The sequence below is a fragment of the Hypanus sabinus genome, chromosome 6, assembly GCF_030144855.1.
Source record: "Hypanus sabinus isolate sHypSab1 chromosome 6, sHypSab1.hap1, whole genome shotgun sequence".
NCBI lineage: Eukaryota > Metazoa > Chordata > Chondrichthyes > Myliobatiformes > Dasyatidae > Hypanus > Hypanus sabinus.
The window spans coordinates 165,954,388-165,974,737 of NC_082711.1; the positions used below are offsets into that span (position 1 = coordinate 165,954,388).

Below are 20,350 nucleotides of genomic sequence, written 5' to 3' on the forward strand. Positions count from 1 at the left end.
TTTCTAACTTCATCTTTAAGACAAACCTGACTGTCCAGGCAGGCCCATTGTCTCTGTCTGCTCCTGCCCCACTGAACTCGTGTCTTCATACCTCAACTCCATTCTATCCCCCTTGATTCAGTCCCTTCCCTTTCCTGGGCCTAACCACCTCATTTTCACCATGGGAGGGGTATGGAGGGCTATGGTCTGGGGGCAGGTCAATGGGACAAGGCAGCTTAAATGGTTCGGCACAGATTAGATGGGCCGAAGGACCTAGTTCTTTGCTGTACTTTTCTATGACTCTGTGCCACATGGATGTCCAGTCCCTCTACACTTCTATCCCCCCATCAAGAAGGCCTTAAAGTTCTCCGCTTCTTTCACAATAAAATAAAATAACCACTTCCCCTCAATCAACACCCTCTTCCATTTTGCAGAACTGGTCCTCATCTTCAACAAATTTTTCTTTAACTTCTCCCAGTTTTTCCAGACTTGAGAGTAGCCAGGACCCCAGGAACGCCTGCCTTTCTGATGGCTATGTAGAATAGTCAATGTTCCAAGCCTTCGCTGGTAATGCTTCCCAACTCTCCCTCTGCTGCATTGATACCTGCATTGGTGCTGCTTCATGCATCCATGGTGAGCTCATTAATTTAAATTAACTTTGCCTCTAACTTCCATCCAGCTCTTAAGTTCACTTGATCCATCTCTGACACCTCCTTCCCCTTTCTCAATCACTCTATCTCCATCTCTGGAGATGAACTGTCGACCAACATACCTTCCAATTTCCACGGTTATCTTGACTGTCCCACCCTGCCTCCAGTAAAATTGTATTCCCTCTTCTCATTTCCTTCACATCTGCCGCATCTGTTCCCAGGATGCAACTTTCATTTCGAGAATGTCAGAGATGTCCTCCTTCCCCAATGAATGGTGTTTCCCTTCTTCCACCAGTGATACTGCCCTCGCTCACATCTCCTCCGTTTCCCAAGCGTCTCATCTTCCCATTGGTTAACAGTGATAGAGTTCCTCTTGTCCTTATCCACCGCCCCATCAGCCTCCGCATCCAATACATTATCCTCTGCAACTTCTGCCATCTCCAGAAGGATCCTACTGCCAAACATATCTTTCTCTCCCCCCCCTTTCTCTCTCCCCACCTTCCACAGGGATCACTCCCTCTGTGATTCCCGTGTCCATTTATCCCTCCCCACTAATCTCCCTCCCAGCACTTATCACTGCAAGCAGCCAAAGAGCTGCACCTGCCCGTTCACCTCCTCCCTCACCTCCATTCAGGGCCCCAAACAGTCCTTCCAGGTGCGGCAACACTTCACCTGCAAATCTGCTGGGGCCATCTATTGTGCCCAGTGCTCCGGATGTGGCATTGGTGAGACCTGTTGTAAACTGGGCCACCACTTCGTCGAGCGCCTCCACACCATCGACTTGCCGGTGGCCAAACGTCTTAATTCTGATTCCGTTCCTGTTCTGACATGTCGGTCCAAGGCCTCCTCTTGTGCCACGATGAGACCAGCCACTGAGTGGAAGAGCAACACCTCATTTTCCACTTGGGTACCCTCCAATCTGATGGCTTGAATATCAACTTCTCTTTCCGGTTTAAAAAAATCCCTCCTCCTCCCCGCTTCGTCTATTCCCCACTCTGGCCCCTATCTCTTCTCAACTCGTCTGAACTGCCTGTCACCTTCAGCTGGTGCCCCTCCTCAGAACCAGAATCAGGTTTACTATCACCGGCATGTGTTGTGAAATTTGTTAACAGCAGCAGCAGTTCAATGCAATACATAATATAGAAGAAGAAGAAAAAAAATAAAATGATAATAAATCAATCAATTAATTACAATATACTTATATTGAATTCTCCTCTCTCCTGTCGCCCACTCTCCTCTCCTATCAGATTCCTTCCCATGCAGCCCTTTACATTTCCCACCCACCTGGCCTCACCTCTCACCTTCCAGCTATCCTCCTTCCCCTCACCCCAGCTTTTTATTCTGGTGTCTTCCGCCTTCCTTTCCAGCCCTGAAGAAGGGCTTTGGCCTGAAACATCGACTGCTTATTCATTTCCATGGGCGCTGCCTGGCCTGCTGAGCAGCAATTTGAGTGTGTTGCTTTGGATTTCCGGCATCTGCAGAATTTCTCTTGTTTTCATTTTTTAAGTAAATAAATACATGGTAAATGTAACCTGCCTCAACACTATCATCCAGTAGCACTTAATTGTCTTATTTTTAAAATTTATTCATTTATAGGATGTGGACGTTGCCAGCTAAGCCAGCATTCATTGCCCGTCCCTAACTTTAAATCAGCCAGATTGCTGAAGCCACACATGGCAGGATGCCTCCCCTAATGGACATTAGTGAACCAGATGGGTTTTTACAACAATCAACATGGTTTATTTTTATTGCATTCAAAGTTCACCATGTGCCATGGTGGGATTCGATCTCATGTCCCCCAGCATGTAACTGGGTCTCTGGATTACTGATCCAGTGGTGGTTACCACTATGCCAAATCTCCCCATAACCCCATATATCCATGGTGACATAGTGTTTTGAGATGTTGGTGATGAAACATATCAACTCCTGCCTGAGAAGCAACTTGATTCTACTCCTATCTGCCTACTGGCACAGCAGGTGTCACATTCACTCTGCACTCAACTCCAGGGCATCTGAACAGCAAAGGTGCATGTATTAGGATGTGTACTATCAACTACAGCTCAGCATTCAATACTATCCTCCCCTCAGAACTAATCAGTAAGCTTCAAGACCTGGGCCTCAATACCCCCTGGTGCAATTGGATCCTGGATTTCCTCACTTGCAGACTCCAGTCAGTCCGGATTGGCAACATCTCCTCCATGATCACCATCAGCACAGGAGCACCATAGAGCTGTGTGCTTAGCCCCCTGCTCTACTCGCTTTACACTTACAATTGTGCGGCTAAGCACAGCTCCAATGCTATATTCAAGTTTGCTGATGACACACCACAGTCATGGGCCAAAACAAAGGTGATGATGAGTCAGCATATAGGAGGGAGTTTGAAAATCTGGGTGAGTGGTGCCATAACGCCAACCTCTCATTCAATGCCAGCAAGACCAAGGACATGACTTCAGGAGGAGGAAACTGGAGGTCCATGAGCCAGTCCTCATCAGAGAAAATCAGTAACTCTAAACTCTTCAGTGTAATCATTTTGGAGGATCTGTCCTGTGACCAGATTGTAAGTGCCATTACAAAGAAAGAACCCCAACACCTCTACTTTCTTCGAAGTTTCAGAAGATTCGGCATGACATTTAAAACTTTGACAGCGTATACAGATCTGTGGTGGATAATATAATGATTGGCTGCCACGCAGCCTGGTATGGAAACATCAATGCCCTTGAATGGAAAATCCTTCAAGAAGTAGTGGATATGGCCCAGTCCATCACAGGGAAAGCCCTGTCAACCATGGAGAACATCTGCATGGAGCATTGTCACAGGAAAGCAGCATCCATCATCAGGGATCCCACCACCCAGGTCATGCTCTCTTCTTGCTGCTGTCTTAGGAAGAGGGTACGGGGTTTTCAGGACCCACACCACCAGGTTCAGGGGCAGTTACTACCCCTCGACCATCAGACTCTTGAAACAGAGGGGACAACTTCATTCACCCCATCACTAAACTGTTCCCTCACTTCCAATGACTCTTTAGCTCATGTTCTCGATAATTATTGCTTCAAAATTATTATTTTATATTTGCAGTTTTTTGTCTTTTGCAGATGGGTTATACACTCAGTTGGTGTGGTCTTTCATTAATTCTACTATGGTTAATGGATTTATTGAGCATGCCCCCTAGAAAATGAATCTCAGGGTTGTATATGATGACATATGTATTTCAGTAATAAAATTACTTTGAACTTTTAATATAATTCTTTATTCTGCATAATTGTTGAATGTTGTTGTGTTTAGTTGGATGTAGTGCCAACACACCACAGCAATTTCCTAATACAAAGTTCAAAGTAAATTCATTATCAAGGTGCATACATGTCTCTATATACAACCCTGAGATTCATTTTCTTGTAGGCACTCACAGTAAATACAAGAAACACAATAGAATCAATGAAATACCACACCCAACAGAATAGACAAACAACCAATGAAAGAGAGAGAGAAAGAGGGGGAGAGTGGGAGAGGGGTAGAGGGGAAGAGTGGGAGAGAGGTAGAGGAGGAGAGAAAATGAAAGAATCATCAAGAACCTGAGATGAAGTCCTTGAAAGTGAGTCCATAGGTGGTGGGAACAGTTTGGTGATGGGCTGAATGAAGTTGAGTGAACTTGTCCTCTTTGGGTCTAGTGCATTCCCGGCATAAATGGAGGAGACGTTGTGGCCAATCCAAACTGACTGTGAGGAAATCGAGAATCCTGTTGCACAACAAGGTACTGAGACCTTGTCTTGGAGCTTATTGACTGGTCTTGAGGGGATGATGGTATTAAATGTTAAACTGTATTTAATAGAGACCATCCTGATTAATGCCCCTTCACTGTCCTGATGTTCCAAGGTTGAATGAAGAGCCAAGGAAATGACATTGGCTGCTGACCTGTTGTGAGGGTAGGCAAACTGGACTCAGTCCAAGTCTCTTCTCAGGCAGGAGTTGATATGTTTTATCATCAACTTCTCAAAAGTACTTCCTCACAATGGACATAATGGACAGTTACCATTGAGACCATACTCACTAATTGCATCTCAGTGTGGTATGGCAATTGCCCCATATCAGACCGCAAAGCACTCCAGTGTATGATGAAAACTGCCCGGCAGATTATCTGCACTCAATTGCTCACCATTGAGAACATCTACCTACCCGGTCAGGGCGAAAAGCATTATCAAGGATGGACCTCACCCTAACCATGGACTTTTTACTCTCCTCCTATCAGGCAGGTGCTACAGGAGCCTCCGCTCCTGCACCTGCAGGCTCAGGAAGAGCTTCTTCCCTGAGGCTGTCACCCTGCTGAATCTCACATCACAGCGCTAAGCAGTATTTTATCCATATTGTACTGTCTCAGGACTTTTATATTTGTGTGCTGTAGCACTTACTTTTTAATCACACTTATTTGGTAAATAACACTTTTCTTTGCATTTCTGGTTAGATGCTAACTGCATTTCATTGGCTTTGTATCTGTACTTGGCACAATGACAGTAAAGTTGAATCTAATCTAATAAGAGCTACTAGATGATAGTTACTAAGGCAGGTTATCACGTTTTTCTTAGGCACTGGTAGAAGCCTTCCTGAAGCAGGTGGATACCTCAGACTGCCAAAGCAATAATCAGTACAGGTCTTTAGAGAGATTACAGATATTGGTGAACACTCCAGCCAGTTGATCAACACAGGTCTTTCGTACTCAGCCAGGTACCCCATCTAGGCCAGATGCTTTCCGTGGCTTCACCCACCTTAAGGGTGCTCTCACATCAACCTCAGAGACTGAACTCACAGGGTCATTGGGGGCTGTGGAAGTTTGTGATGGCGCCTCCATGTTTTGACAGCCAGAGCAAGCGTAAGAGGCATTGAGCTCATCTGGTAGTGAAACCTTGTTGTTGCCTACGTCACTTGGTTTCATTTGGTAGGAGGTGATAGCATTCGAGACCTGCCTCAGCTGTCGAGCATCCTTCAGTGATTCAGGTTTGGTCTGGAATGGGGAGGCAGAGGGGTGGCTAAGCTATAGCTTCAAGTCAGTGGATTAGGCTGTGTTGAAGGCCTCATCAGAGGATCTGAACAAATACACCGCGGTTGTCTCAGACTTTATAAATACTAAAAGCCCTGGATGAACCATTAGATCCATGATCCGCTGAGGGTCAGATGAGTGGCGTTCAGGTCCAATGACCAAGTAAACTACAAAAGGTCCAAGTACAACCTCTGGAAAGCCATCTCACTTGCAAAGTAGCAATTTCAGACTCTGGACCAACCGCTCTGCTGAGCCACTTGTGCTGAGTGAAACAGTGCTGATGTAATATGCCTTATTCCATTCATTTTTAAGAATATCTGAAATTGTTCAACAACAAACTGTAGTCCAATGTCACTGACTCATTGTTCTGGAACACCAATCCTTGAGAAGAGGCTTCTCAACACATCAACAGTGTGCAAGGCCACAGCGGAGGCTACTGGGAACACTTTTGGCCACCTTGGAGGTACATCCACTACTACCAAGAAATTTATGTCTATGAATGGTCTGACAAAATTACATGAGTCCTCTGCCAGGGCAATGCAGGCCATTCCCAGGGATGGAAAGGACCTACCGTTGGCATCTTCTGGACGTGTTGGCATCTGGAAGAATGCGTGGCAAATGGAGCCATCTGCCGATCTATCCCTGGCCACCAGACAAAGCTTCGAGCCAATGCTTTCATTTTAACTATGCCAGCATGTAGCTCCTCCAACTCTTCAGCTCTCAGCTTGGAGGATAAAACTCTCAATCCCTACATAAGGCAACCCTCGTCAAGGGGAATTTTATGCCGGCACTGGTAAAAATGGGGGAACTGGAATTTCTGCTGCATAGTCCAGCCATGTGGTGGCCAAGTAGACCTGAGACAGTGTGGGGTCTTTTCTGGTTTCTCTTTGGATCATCTTTGGTGTAATAGGGAGACTTCCGATTTACATAAGGAAGAATACTTCAAGAGAAGTGCCTTTTTTTTGTAATTTTTTCCAGTATTTCCTTTTCCAAGGATAAATGGGACAATCCATTGGCACTTCCTCTTGAATTCCATCCTGTAATTGTGACCTCCGAGAAACAGAGCCCAGCTCTACATTCATGCTGCTGCAGTTAGTGGGACACCCTTCTGTGGATTGAAAATGGACACAGTTTGTTAGTGATCAGTAGTGAGGGTAATCCTCCCAAACAAGTACTGGTTGAAATGCTTTACACCCCAAACCAGACTCAAGGCCTCTCTGTTGATCTTTGCATAATTTTTCTCTGCAACAGTAAGGGAACATGATGCAAAGGCTATAGCAGTTCACTTCCATCACTCATAACATTTGACATAACGGCACCTATACCATAAGGCGCGGCATCACAGACAAGCTTCACTGGACGATGTTAATCATAATGAGTGAGTACAGTGCCTGATCCAACCACTACCTTTACCTTTTTGAAAGGCACCTCACACTGCTTTGTCCATTGCCATTTCTTCCCAGTCTGCAGTAATGAGTACAAAGGGTGGAGCACAGCAGCTATGTTTGACAGGAACCTGTTACAATAGTTGACAAATTCTAAAAAGGTCCGCAATTGCGACACATGTATTGGTCTTGGAGCATCCACCACTGCTTGAGTTTCTCAGCACACTTGTGTAATTCTCGTGCATTGATGGTGTAACAACGGTAGCTGATGCTTGTTTAAATAATTCACACGTGTTGCATTGTGCTCTGAGCCTATAATGTTCTAATCTTTTTAACACTGCCTTGAGATTTTGGAGACGTTCCTTATGATTATTACTGGTAACAAAGGTGTAATCCAGGTAACTCTGAGTGCCTGGACAGCCTTGTAGCACCTTGTCCATAGCTTTCCATCAGAATGCAGGTGCAGATGCTACTCCAAATATAAGTCTATTATAACGACAAAGTCCTTTGTGAGTGTTTATGGTTTCCATCTCCATCTGCAGCTAGGATTCAGCTAAGTCCACTTTGCTGAAGTGTCCTCCTCTAGCAGGATTAGCAAAGATATCCTCTTTCCCAGGAAGAGGGTATTGATTTACTTTCAATACCAGGTTGATGGTGACCTTAAAGTCACCATGGATCCTTACAGACCCATTCTTTTTGATGACTGGGACCACTGGCAATCCTCATGGGCTCCACTCAAACTTAGAATGAATTCCTTCGGCCTCTGTGTAGTCTAGCTCTCTGGCTACTTCATCACAGATTGCATAAGGAACCAGACGGGCTTTATAAAACCTGGGTGTGGCACTTCCATTCAGTACTACTTAACACGTGCTATGTTTGAGCTTTCCAATCTCACCCTTGAACACTGCTGTAGCATCATCCAGGACCTTTCTTAGTTCGTTTTCAGTTAACACTGTTACAGGGTATGTGGCACGCAAATAGCGGATGGATCTCTGTCAAGTAGTCTTAACCAGTCACACCCCCACAATGCTGGCCTCCTGTTTTTACCACATACAACCCCAATGCAGCACATTGCCTGCTGTATTCCACAGGAGTTATATTTTCTCCAGTGTAAGTTCTTAGTTGCATATCTGCAGGCTTCAGTTTAGAATCTTTGAAATGCCATTCAACCTCATTTTGTGGAATGACTGGAACAACTGAGCCAGTTTAATTAATTTTCCATTCACTTCTGGTGGAAGCCAAATTGCTTGTCCATTGTTAGTTTTCACATTGTAAATCTCAAGGCTACTCTGTCCTGTGTCACTCTCATCATTGTCAGATTTTTCATCAACAGCATGCGGATTCGTGCTCTTTCTGAAACTGCAATTTGACTTTTTATCTTTTTTCTCTACCCTGTGCAGTCTATTTCATTTTTGTCTGCCTGACGTGCACTTTGTATGTTGCATTTTCTGTTCTTTTAAATGTGAGTTGTGCTTCAGTTAGGAGCCATTTTTGAATGCTTTCTTGTAAGTTTCCACAAACTAAATGATCTCTCAGTGCATCATTAAGCCCATCAATCGAACTGACAATGCTCAGAGAAACTCAATTCAGCCACATACACTGAAATGGACTTCTCTTCCTTTCGATTCCGCTTATGAAAGCTAAAATATTCTGCAATCAACAATGGTTTCAGTCCAAAATGTTCCTGCTTTACCTTCATGATACCAGCAAAGCTCACTTCCAATGATTTTGTTGGAGCAGTCAAACATCTAAGCAAACTGTATGCCTTTAAATCCAAAGCCCTCAGCAAAATCGGCTATTTTATTTGCTTCAAAATACTGCTCAATTTGCTCAGTATACCTTTTATCTGTTGTGTAATGGAACTGGTTTATCTTCCCGATGTAACCAGCCATTTCTGCTTTTTTAATGATTATTATCGACCGGTACTCACTGTTTATGAACCCACAAGTTCTTCCGTTTTTTGCCTTTTTAAAGAAAAACTTGATTATTTCTGCACGTACTGCACTGCATTTTTTAAAACTCTACAGTTTCTTGCTATGCTTTTATTAAAACATCTCCCTCTGCTTCAACAGGTAGGTAGTCACTTCAGGTTAATTTTAAAAATACTTCATCACCACGGCTAAAAGATAAAATTAATTGAAAGGAAAACAAAGGAGTTTGAAATGTGAGTCTAACTCCATGCTTACTTTAAGCGAGGCACACATGTATCACGTGGTAGTGTCATGATTATGCAATTCACATACTCTTACATATAACCCACAGTGCATTACAAAAACAAAGAATGCTTAATCAAACAATACATTTCCAGTATTTCTCAAATATTAAATACCCAACAACAATCACGGGGATAACATTTCCAAGCCTGACTCCGGACGAGTGATACAGACTCGCTTTTCACAACATTTTACACTCCTCTGTTTGTCATCACATACCCTGACTGCCCCCATTAACCTATCGACCAGATGACTTTCACAAATTATCCTTGAGGCAAGTTAAAACTAATTTGTTTTTTCTCCTGCTGGTATTGTGGAAGGGTCTTGGACTTGAAACATTAACTGTTTATCCTTCCACTCATTCTGTCTGACTAGCTGAGTATTTTCAGCTTTTTCTTTTTTTGGGGCTTGAACATGGTGTCTCCAAGCATTCCAGTTACAGTGCAGTTAGGTACACAGTCCAATGTTGTCCAGTAATACTTGTCAAACCCGAAAAAAGTTCAGCGTTTCTTCGTGTGTGAAGTTCTTTTTGAATCGTTTTTGAAATCACTTTGGATCAGCAACATCTCTGAAACAAAATCAATTCTCCAGCAAGTCAGTAGTCTTACAAAAGTGACAACACCACATTAACCAAAGACTTTTTGCAAGCATAGCAGGCTTTGCAGATAAGTATTGCGTCTGTGTTTACTGCTGTAAACACTCCGACCTCAGTGCAGAAAATGGTGCAAACAGCAATAAAATCCCAAACTTCAACATTATTGATCTGTTAGTTTGAACAGATCTCAACTATCTCTGAGCAGCAGCAACAAAACAAGATATTTTTCTTTTCTCTAGATGAGCTCTCCAAATATTGAACAATCAAAAGATAGATGACAAACTTGCTTCCTTTATGGAATTCAGAGCTGTTGTATTTCACCCTCCTTGGCTCAAGGATAGAGCCAATGAGAATCCTTGTTATGATCTCCAGGTATTGACCTGGCTGATTGTCCATCTTTCTTCCTGTAGCCTCATCAAGAGATCAGTAAATAGATAAACTCCACACCACTGCAATGGCATGGAGCTATCCTGGCAAACACTGTTTAATTTAGTTTAAATTTGTAGTTTAACTTAGGACCGGTGGAGAAGATAACCAACTAGTAATTCCTGTCCCTGATCACTGTCCAAACATTGCTACTAAAATTTACACCGGGGATATAGGATAAGAGAATAAACTTCTCTAGTGTGATGCAATTAGCCTCATATGATCTTGCTTCCCATTGAAGAAGCCATTTCAGCAGGAGATTGCAGATGACCTCATAGCCATTCTGCAAGAATCAACGCCTTTATGAAAGGAGGATGAAAATTAGCTACAAGACCAGAAAAGAAATTGAAAAATAATTAATCATTCAATATTGTACAGGTCCTTCAGGGTTACAGCAGGGTTCCAGCCCTGAGGACTGTCCGTAACCCTAACATTGTGTAAATCAGAAATGTAGATACAAACTGAGTTCCCACAGGGCAGAAGATGTCTGCTGAGGTGGGGTGTCCCAACAAATGGAGTCTGAATAAGCATTTTAAATCTTTTTTTGCCATACTTAACAATAACACTGATACTAACAAATTTAATCCAGGCTTAAATCAGGTTAAAATACCTATCAAAGCATTTATTGCAGACAAGGCTTTATATGCAATTGATGGTTTTAAAAAGGGATTTGTTGCTGGCCTGAACAGCAAATCTCTAGGTAAGGTTCATAAAATGGACATGAAAACGTATTACTTACAATGTATACTACTTGGGTTCAGTGTGGCAAAATTCCAGCAGGACAGTCACCTGCAGCAGTCAGATGTTTTCTCAAACGCTCATTTGTATTTACAGGCCAAACATATTCGACCTGTGATGGCCGGTGTAGCAAGAATACTGAGCTAGCTTCAATATTGGCAGCCATAACACTGTTCCACAGTCTGATACATATCTTACAGAGGGAACATTTGGAATGTAAATCCTTAATTCCACTAAGAACAGCCAGCTCTTCCTATTGCACTTCTAAGACTGTAAGACATAGGAACAGAATTAAGCCATTCAGCCGATCAAGTCTGCTCTGCCATTTGATCATTGTTGACTTATTTCCCCTCTCAACCCTATTCTCCTTCCTACTCCCATAACCTTTGACTCCCTTACTAGTTAAGAACCCATCAACCTCTGCTTTAAATATACCCAATAACTTGGCCTCCACAGCCATCTGTGGCAATGAATTCCAGATTCACCACTCTCTGCCTAAAGAAAGTCTTACTCACCTCTGTACTAAAGGGACATCTTTCTATGCTGAGGCTGTATCCTCTGGTCCTGAACTCTCCCACTATTGGAAACACCCTTTCCACTTTCACTCAGTCTCAGCCTTTCAATATTTGGTAGGTTTCAATGAGATCCTTCTCTTATTTCTACACTCCAGTGAGTACAGGCCCAGTGTAACATATCTTATACATAAACCCTTTCGCACCTGGGTTATTCACATAAACCTCCACTGGACTCTCTCCAATGGCAACACTATACTCCAAATAAATACCTGAAGATCAACATGTTTGGAATTCACTTCTTCAAAATACTGCATGTTTGATAGTAATCCTGCTGTTGTACTGGACTTAGGCAAGACATGTGGTGTCTTGTGTGCATGTTGGTTCTCAATACTCAGGAAGAATATCCATACCTGGAACAGATCCAGCATAGACTCTCCAGATTTCAGGGAGGAGAAACTGAGGCGGTTAGCCAAGGCACACTTGAGTTTAGACAATGCTGTTCTTCATTGCAAGGGGTTTGGTGTAAAAAAAATGGAAAACTGGTGTGATATTGCAGATGCCTTGCCTGGAATACTACAATAGTCTTGTTTTCCATTTATAAAGAATAATATTCTTGCGAGGAAGGCAGTGCAAAGGATAAGGTGCCACAGTAGCGCAGCGGTTACTATGATGCTATTACAACTCAGGGTGTTTGGAGTTCGGAGGTCAATTCTGGTGCTGCCTGTAAGATGTTTGCATGTTCTCCCCATGAATCATGTGGGTTTCCTCCGAGTGTAAATTGTCCTGTGATAATGCTAGTGTTAAATTGGTGGGTTGCTGAGCGATGCAGCTTGTTGGATTGGAAGGGCCTATTCGGCATTGTATTTATAAATAAGTAATTTTTTCCCCCTCAGGTGACTACTAGAATGAAGTGGTGAGTGGGCCAGACTGTGCATCAACTAATTTTATCTAGTGGAGCAACATGGCTGAAGGATTAAGTACGATACTTAATCTTGATTCGATGTGCTTAGAAACCTACCTCTGCAATAAAGTTGGTCTGAGGGTCCATCTAGTGGCATAAGAGGGAAAAGCAACTTAGAAATCCCATTTCAAACCCCCAGTCCAGACCGTTGTTGCACTGCAAATGAACCATTTCTATTCTATTAACATTGTATTTTTTCCAATGTGCCATTGCTTAACTGTATGAAAAGTTCAGAAACAAGGAAACTGTAGGTGATTGTATATTCTATCATAGCCAAGGGAAGACAGACAAACCACAGTTTTAATCTACTGCGACCTGGTTAGAAGATGAAAAAGAACTAAATTATTCTCGATTCAGAGACCCTGAACATCGAATCATCACAAAAATATTTACAGTGGCACCGCAGAGATCAGTGAAGAAATTTGTGGTGTGTCGCCCATCAGACCTGGAAGATCCTGAGCCTCTGCAGATTAGATATTGTTAGGCAAGATCATAGCCAAGAACTATAACTAACTATATTAGTCCTGGGCTGTGGAGAATTGGAAAGAGGCTAATCTTATTTACATACTTATAACAATCCATCGAGTTAAAGCTGGCTCTAAGCAGAGTAATCCCATCAATTGCATTATATCTCTCATTTGCCTTTACCCCAACAACTTATTCTCCTACATGTCCTTCAATCTCCCTTTTTGATTCTATTTAGCCACAAAGGAGTAATTTAACACCACCAGTACATTCCAACATCCAAGGTCAGGATCAGACCTGTGTTGTTGGAACTGTGAGGCAGCAGCACCATCTGCTATACCACCTTACTGCCCACCAGTTCCCTTTTCCTGCCCATTATCTTAGCTCATCACATCAAGTTTATTTACTGTCACTGACACACGTTGTGAAAAATGTTGTTTTGTAGTAATTTTGTGAAATTAGCAGCACTTGTCACAAATCCATTCCCCCATTACAATTCGGAATATGGTGTATACTGTACTGTGCAAAAGTCTTAGGCACATGTAAGTTCTGTAAAGTGAAGATGCTTTCAAATTAAGTTTCTAAACATCAAAAAAATACTATAAAGAGCAGTAAATCAAATCAATATTTGTTGTGACCACCCTTTTCCTTTAAAACTGCATCATTTGGCTAACATGAGAGGGGCATAGCTTTAAGGTGCTTGGAAAGAGGTACCGAGGGGATGTCTGGGGTAAGTTTTCACAGATATTGGTAGGTGCGTGGAATGCACTGCCGGCGGATACAAGAGAGTCTTTTAAGAGCTTACATGGAGCTTAGAAAAATGGAGGGCTATGCGTTAAGGAAATTCTAGGCAGTCTCTAGAGTAGGTTACATGGTCGGCACAACATCGTGGGCTGAAAGGCCTGTAATGTGCTGTACATTTCTAAATTCTATGTTCAATTCTCTAAGGTACAATGCCATGTAGCTTGATAAGAAAATTGACTGGCAGATTATTCCAAGCATCTTGGAGAACTTGCCACAGTTCTGCAAACTTTGGCTGTCTCGCTTGCTTCTGTCTCTCCAGGTAATCCCAGTCAGCCTTGATGACATGGAGATCAGGGCTCTGTGATGGCCATTCCATCTGAAATCACACAAAAACTCCAGGGTGCCTAAGACTTTTGCACAGTAATGTTCATAAAACCAGCTAGTACTGGTTATACCTTCTCTGGCTCCAATCGATCAACGTGTGACTATCGTGAAAAAAGCCTTTTCTTATGGAAACAGAAAGGTTATATGACAATGTGGTTATTTAAAAATTCAGCATCTACAGTCCGGTGTGTCCAAATTCAAAAGTGTGAATCCTATATCAGAAATAGAAATAACCATCTGTTTAACTGTCCTTTATATAAAAATAATGGCAGATAGCAGGTTAGAACAGTTTAGATTCACTTCAAGTTTCTTTCTCTCCTTAATCGTTTTTGCCATTGCTCAATTCTGTAGTTCAGCGCTAGCCAACATTTTCATTTGGAAAGTAAAGAAATTATTGACGATGTTTGGAATTCCTTTAAATTTTGATAAATTAATAAGGAAAACTATTACTTCATTGTAAGTACTAATCTTATTTAGTTAGTTACATAAATATAAAATTAAATTGAAAAGTGTCTGAGGCATTACATTACGGCATAAACAGAATGCAAATAAGAGCAATGTAAAATTCTGCCAGAAGATCGGGGAAATTATTTCCAAGTATTGAACTGAATTTGGGCAAATTATCAAAGTGCATGCATTAACATCTGGACAGGTTTGAACCTACAGATATTTCAGTGCAATAAATTAGTTGGCTTGTGGTCTCTTTTTGAAAGAGCATTCATGGCTTGGCAATCCTACTTGAAAACCATGGAAATCACTGAATCTTTAAATCAATGCTAAAAAGATTTTCATTTATATTACATTCTCAGAATAGTCCATAAGCACCTTGCAGCCAAACTATTTAACAAGTATGTTCAATGTTGTACCTGACAAAAAGCAGAAATCAAAATTGCAAATAGGAAGGATTAGCAAACTGCAAATATAATGATGGCAGATGTGTCACTGGTGTTACTTGAGGGATAAATATTAGGCAAAGACTTCCAAGGCTCATTAATATTACAAGTAACATATAAATTGCATTGAGTAAGTACACAATTAGAGGTCTGCCCACATGCAAATTACATATGCTGCTGCAAGTACGAAAGCACAGAAATACCACTGTGCTTCAGGTAATAATCATGTTATTTGAAAAAACACAAAATGGTGGTGATGTTAATTCATACTGCGGTCATTATCAGGATTCCTGCTGTTATGTTTACCAACAAACAACTTCCATACATCTTTTCCCACACAAGAAGTTCAAGTACCGTACAATTAAGAAACAATTTGAGAAAGCAAATAGTAAAAGGTTGTTTCCACTACTTTATAGATTGGATCAGATTCATCATTAACTTGAAGAAAAATAGAGAGAAAATTCCATCTATCCTTCCCTCCTAAATGACACATACAGGATGAGTAGATCATAATATTTAAAAGGTTTCCAGTTAATTTTCAAGAAGGAAGTATCTGTGAATCCTTGGACACGTATCATGGGCCTTTCTTGATGTGACTTCTGAAGTTCATGTATCCCTACACAATCTCCCCCTCAACCCAGAGTTTTAATAAATCAGTTGGTAACTGTGCAAATTTCTTCAGCAAATCTGAAAATTTTAGGTTTCAAAGGATAAGGGGTGGGGCATAGTGGGAATGGCATTGCACTGGATCAGAATAATTTAAGTTGATCTTGGAGATTATTTGTATAAAATTACTATATTATTGTTTGAGTATTGAATACAGTAGTTTTATATAAAGTACTAGAAATAGTGAAGCAGAAATTTTATCTGAAGGTAGGTAAGTGATTATAGTGATCCATCTGGTGACTAAGTCAGCAGATTCAAACCTGGTCAGAGTACCATGCTTTGGATCTTCCTTAACTTGGTAGGTGACTGCCAGACCTTTACATGGTGCACAGCCACTTTGGGAGCAACCTTTTGACATTGGGAAGCTTTGGATAAGGAAGCTTGTTTACTTGACAATACCTCTGCAAAATACCTTAGAAAACCTTTACATTATAAAATATGCAATAACAAATGGTGCAGCAAGAAGTAGTTTTGAAATTACAAATTGAGAATTTTTTTCCATTCCTTCAATTCAATTAAAGTGCCGATAATATAAATAAAATAACTGGCTCAACAGCATGCAATTGTTTAGCTAAATACAGGTCTGTATTAGGAATTCTTCGATTGGACTGTTAGGTTGCTGAAGGGAGAAGGCTGAGGGATGACCTTTTCGAGCTTTATAAGATCATGAAGGACACAGGTAATGCAGACAGTTGTAGTCTACTTCCCAGGGAATTCTAAAACTAGAGGGCATTCATTTAATGTGAAAAGGGAGAAGTTTGAAAGGGACCCAAACTGTAAGATAGTCACATAGAGAATGTAGGTAAAGTGGATTCTGGTTAATTGGGCCATCAGTTAATCAGACCAGCCATTTAATTGGGACAGAAAACTGTTTCTGAACAGTTTCTAATCAGTGTTAAATATGTGTACTTGTGTGGTTCTTAGACAGTATACCATGCTTAGTGCAAACAGTTTTTAAATTCAGTTAGTTGTGTGAATTTGTGTTCAAAAAGTTGTAATTTTTGTCACCGATAGTTGATGAAAATAAGCAAAAAGACATTCAGAACCCTTTTGCTCACTGCAGTTTCAGCTTTCAGGTTTGGAAATGCCAGAAACTGCCAAGAATGAAACGAAACGGTTTCACTACTTCAACAAGTTAAGATGCAGAATTTGAAGGTATCGACAATCATCTTGAATGTTACAATGAAAATGAAGATTTGCAGGATGCAATCATCAAAAGGATTGTATGAAGGCTGTCCATATCTACACTAAGTGCCTGCACTGATTTTTGTTCATTTATAGTCAAACAAAAAAACATGATAGTGTACACTGAATTAATTCCTCTGTCACTAACTATTAGGAACACAGTTTTATAGTACTGTAGTACTACTCGTAGTGTTCTCATTTGTTCTGTGTTTCATTTAAGTACATAGTTTGTCAGTCAGTTAAATGGTAGTTTGTCTTTTGTAATACCTTTTTAAGTATTTCCATGAAACTTTAGCTAATTGGAGCAGCTGCATAATTGGTCCAAAACGCACTGGCCCTGTAGTCCCAATTAACTTGAATCCAGTATATATAGAACAAACTGCCAGAGGTAGTGGAAGAGATGGATAACAATTACATTTATAAGGACATTTGGATATAAGTATATGAATATTGAAGATTTACAACAGGGATCCTGAGATCCACAGATCCCTTGCTTAATGGGACTGGTCCATGGCATAAAAATGGTTGGGAACCCCTTATTTATAAGGATTTGGGCCAAATGCAGACAAATGAGACAAGATCAAATAGGCTTGGTGGTCAGCGTGAACAAGTTCTTACTAAGTGCCTGTTCCCATACTGTATAACGCAATGTCACAGCGGTACATCTGTGAAAATACAACTTTGTTTCACTGATGCCCTCTGTAGTCCCCAAGAACCTGTTTGAGCTGGGTCTGGGTCCAAAATTGAGACCATGTAAATACAACTTTGTTTCTATGATATCCTCTGTAATCCCCAAGAACCTGTTTGAGCTGGGGCTGGGGACCGGATTAGTAGGTGAAATGTGTTTTCGTTGGTCTTACATTACAGGTTCCTAACATTGACCTCAGTGTGCAACCATGGAACTTGATCAGTGACCATTGTCAGGTCCAGTATCAACGAGGAAAACGTACAGTTACTGAGAACCCCACAAGCAGTACTTTGAGTGCACCTTCCAAAGAGCAAAAGCACAAGGGAAGCTGTAAACTGGCTCCTGAATAGAAGCTTACAACAAACGTGGAAGGCATGGCTGAATGTGCTTTCAGTACTTACATGTAATTTGATAATTAATTATTCTCAGCTCCTTTCATCCAACTTTATGGGTTTTGAGCGACATTACACCGATCTCCGAATAGACAATGGCTCCAGCTATCTGTGGCACTGAAATGATGGTGTTGAAGGAGTGGGAGTAGAAGGGCTGTGTTGATCCAATAAGGGTGATAAAAACAAATAGAAATAGAAATGATAACTGACCCACAGCCTAGCAGTAATGAGTACAGCTATTAGGTACATAATGAAAATATTCCATTCCACAGCACTGCCAGCCACCTACACTGAATACATTGTGGTACTTCAAAGGCTTTTTAGTTTATTCTGTACTCCACCTACGTACAGCTTTCAAAACAAAATTGTCAAGGAGGTGTTAGTGCTGATGAACATTGTCCTATCTCGGAGACCCTATGTAACATTATGCACACCCACGTCCAGTGAGGCAGTAAGTGAAGACTCCTCTGTTCTGTTTACAACTTAAGAAGTTACCAGGTAAAAGCGTTGGTGAGACATCTTCAACTTTGCATGCCCAACTCTCGCAATGAGATCAGCAGCAATTCCAAGATAGTTTCAGTGGGGGGCTGCACCCTTGAAATCTGGGTGGCAGGGGGCAGTGTGAGCGACTTCCTCTGGGAGATTCCAAACCCAAGGTAGTAATGAACTTTAATTCCAGTTACAAGCCAACACAATCCCAGAAATCTTAGAAGCTGGAAATGCCTACACCGTTGTACACCCCGTCCCACAAATATTAAATTAAATAGATAGCTGTTAAAATGGTGCAAATTATTTCTGACATTAAAAAGGCAGAAGATGGTTATAGCCCTTAAAAATCATTCATCATGCATCAGTATTTTTTAGATCAGTCTGTGTTGCTTCCACGCAATGTTTTAAAATAACATCCAAGTATTTGACAACCATTTCTCTCTCATCAATAGACACCTCCTGAAGGCTGTTTATATTCTGAACAGCCTCCTGCAATATCCTGACCCGATCCTGTGGGTCAGACTGAGTCATTGTTTCATCAGCCTCCTCTCCCGACATCAGGAAGCGCTGAACAAAAGTTCGGATCAAGCTGCCCTTAGCCGACAGGGCTTCGTGGATGCAAGGAAGGTCTTTGCCAGTGACAAGACGGAGGAGGTGAAGCAGCGTCTGACAGATCTGAGTCCGCAAACTGGCGCAGTATTTAAATTCCAGGAAGTCCTCAGTCTCCTCGCTCTTTTCCAGGGCTAGCACCAGTGCAGTCCAGATCTCACAGAACTGGTTACTGTCGCCATAGCATTCGCGGGTATCTGGGACTGAAAGTGCCATGGCCGACTTGATGCGCACTTTGAAGTTCTTGCAGGTTTTTACCACTGACGTCAAAGCACTAAATGCTTGTGGTGCCCAAGGAGCAGAGTCTGTAAAAATCAGCAACAATAACACATGAAAGTATTCCATCATGTTATACTTCATTTCAAGCATTAATCACAATCTCAAGTGACACTGAAAACCAGGCCTAATGTATTTTTAATTGAGGGACTACACAGAGAAACATGCTAAACAAAGTTGCAGCAAAGTGATTATACACTCGGTGGCCATTTCATTAGGTACACGCTCGTTAATGCAAATATCTAATCAGCCAATCATGTGGCAGCAACTCAAGGCTAAAAACATGCAGACATGGTCAAAAGTTCAGTTGTTGTTCAGACCAAACATCAGAAAGGGAAGAAATGTGATCTGAGTGACCTTGACTGTTGGTGCCAGATGGGGTGGTTTTAGTATCTCAGAAACTACTGATTTCCTGGGATTTTCACACACAACACCTGAGAGTTTACAGAGAATACCGAAAAAACACATCCAGTAAGAAGCAGTTCTGTGGGCAATAATGCCTTGTTAATGAGAGAGGTCAGAGGCAGATCAAACAGCATCTATGAAAATAGTCGATGTTTCCAGCCAAGACCCTTTCTCATGACTGAGATGGAAGGGGGAAGATGCCGGAATAAAAAAGGTGGAGGGAGAAGAAAGAGGCTAGCTGGAAGCTGATGGGTGAAGCCAGGTGGGTTCAAGAATGCCCAGACTGGTTCAAGCTGACAGGAAGGAGACAATAGCTCAAATAATCACACATTACAAAAGTGAATGCAGAAGGGCAACTCTGAATGAACAACAGGTCGAACCTTGAAGTGGATGGGCTACAGCAGCAGAAGACCATGAACATACACGCAGTGGCCAATTTATTAGGTAAAGGAGGTAAATAATAAACTAGCCACTGAGTATATATCGATTTCTCCGCATTCAAGGGGTTCCTGGTTCCAGTCACCTACCTGAAATAAACAGCACTAAGAGGAGGAGCGTAAAGAAAAGGTCCAGCAAACCATCTAAAAGCCTTTATTTTTAATAAGTGACCTTTGATACTAAGACAACCTTGCTCTTTATTCATATTCCACTGGCTACTTTAGC

General features: G+C 41.7%; 1 protein-coding gene across 1 annotated transcript in view; it reads right to left on the minus strand.

The window, feature by feature from the left end:
* Nucleotides 1-12,327: 12,327 nt before the first annotated feature.
* The window catches only part of heatr6 (HEAT repeat containing 6), a 73,163-nt gene continuing 65,140 nt past the window's right edge, over nt 12,328-20,350 (minus strand). The window contains exon 20 of the mRNA XM_059973383.1: nt 12,328-19,311. Within this exon, the coding sequence (XP_059829366.1) occupies nt 18,752-19,311 (560 nt within the window). The 3' untranslated portion in view covers nt 12,328-18,751. The remainder of the gene's footprint in view (nt 19,312-20,350) is intronic.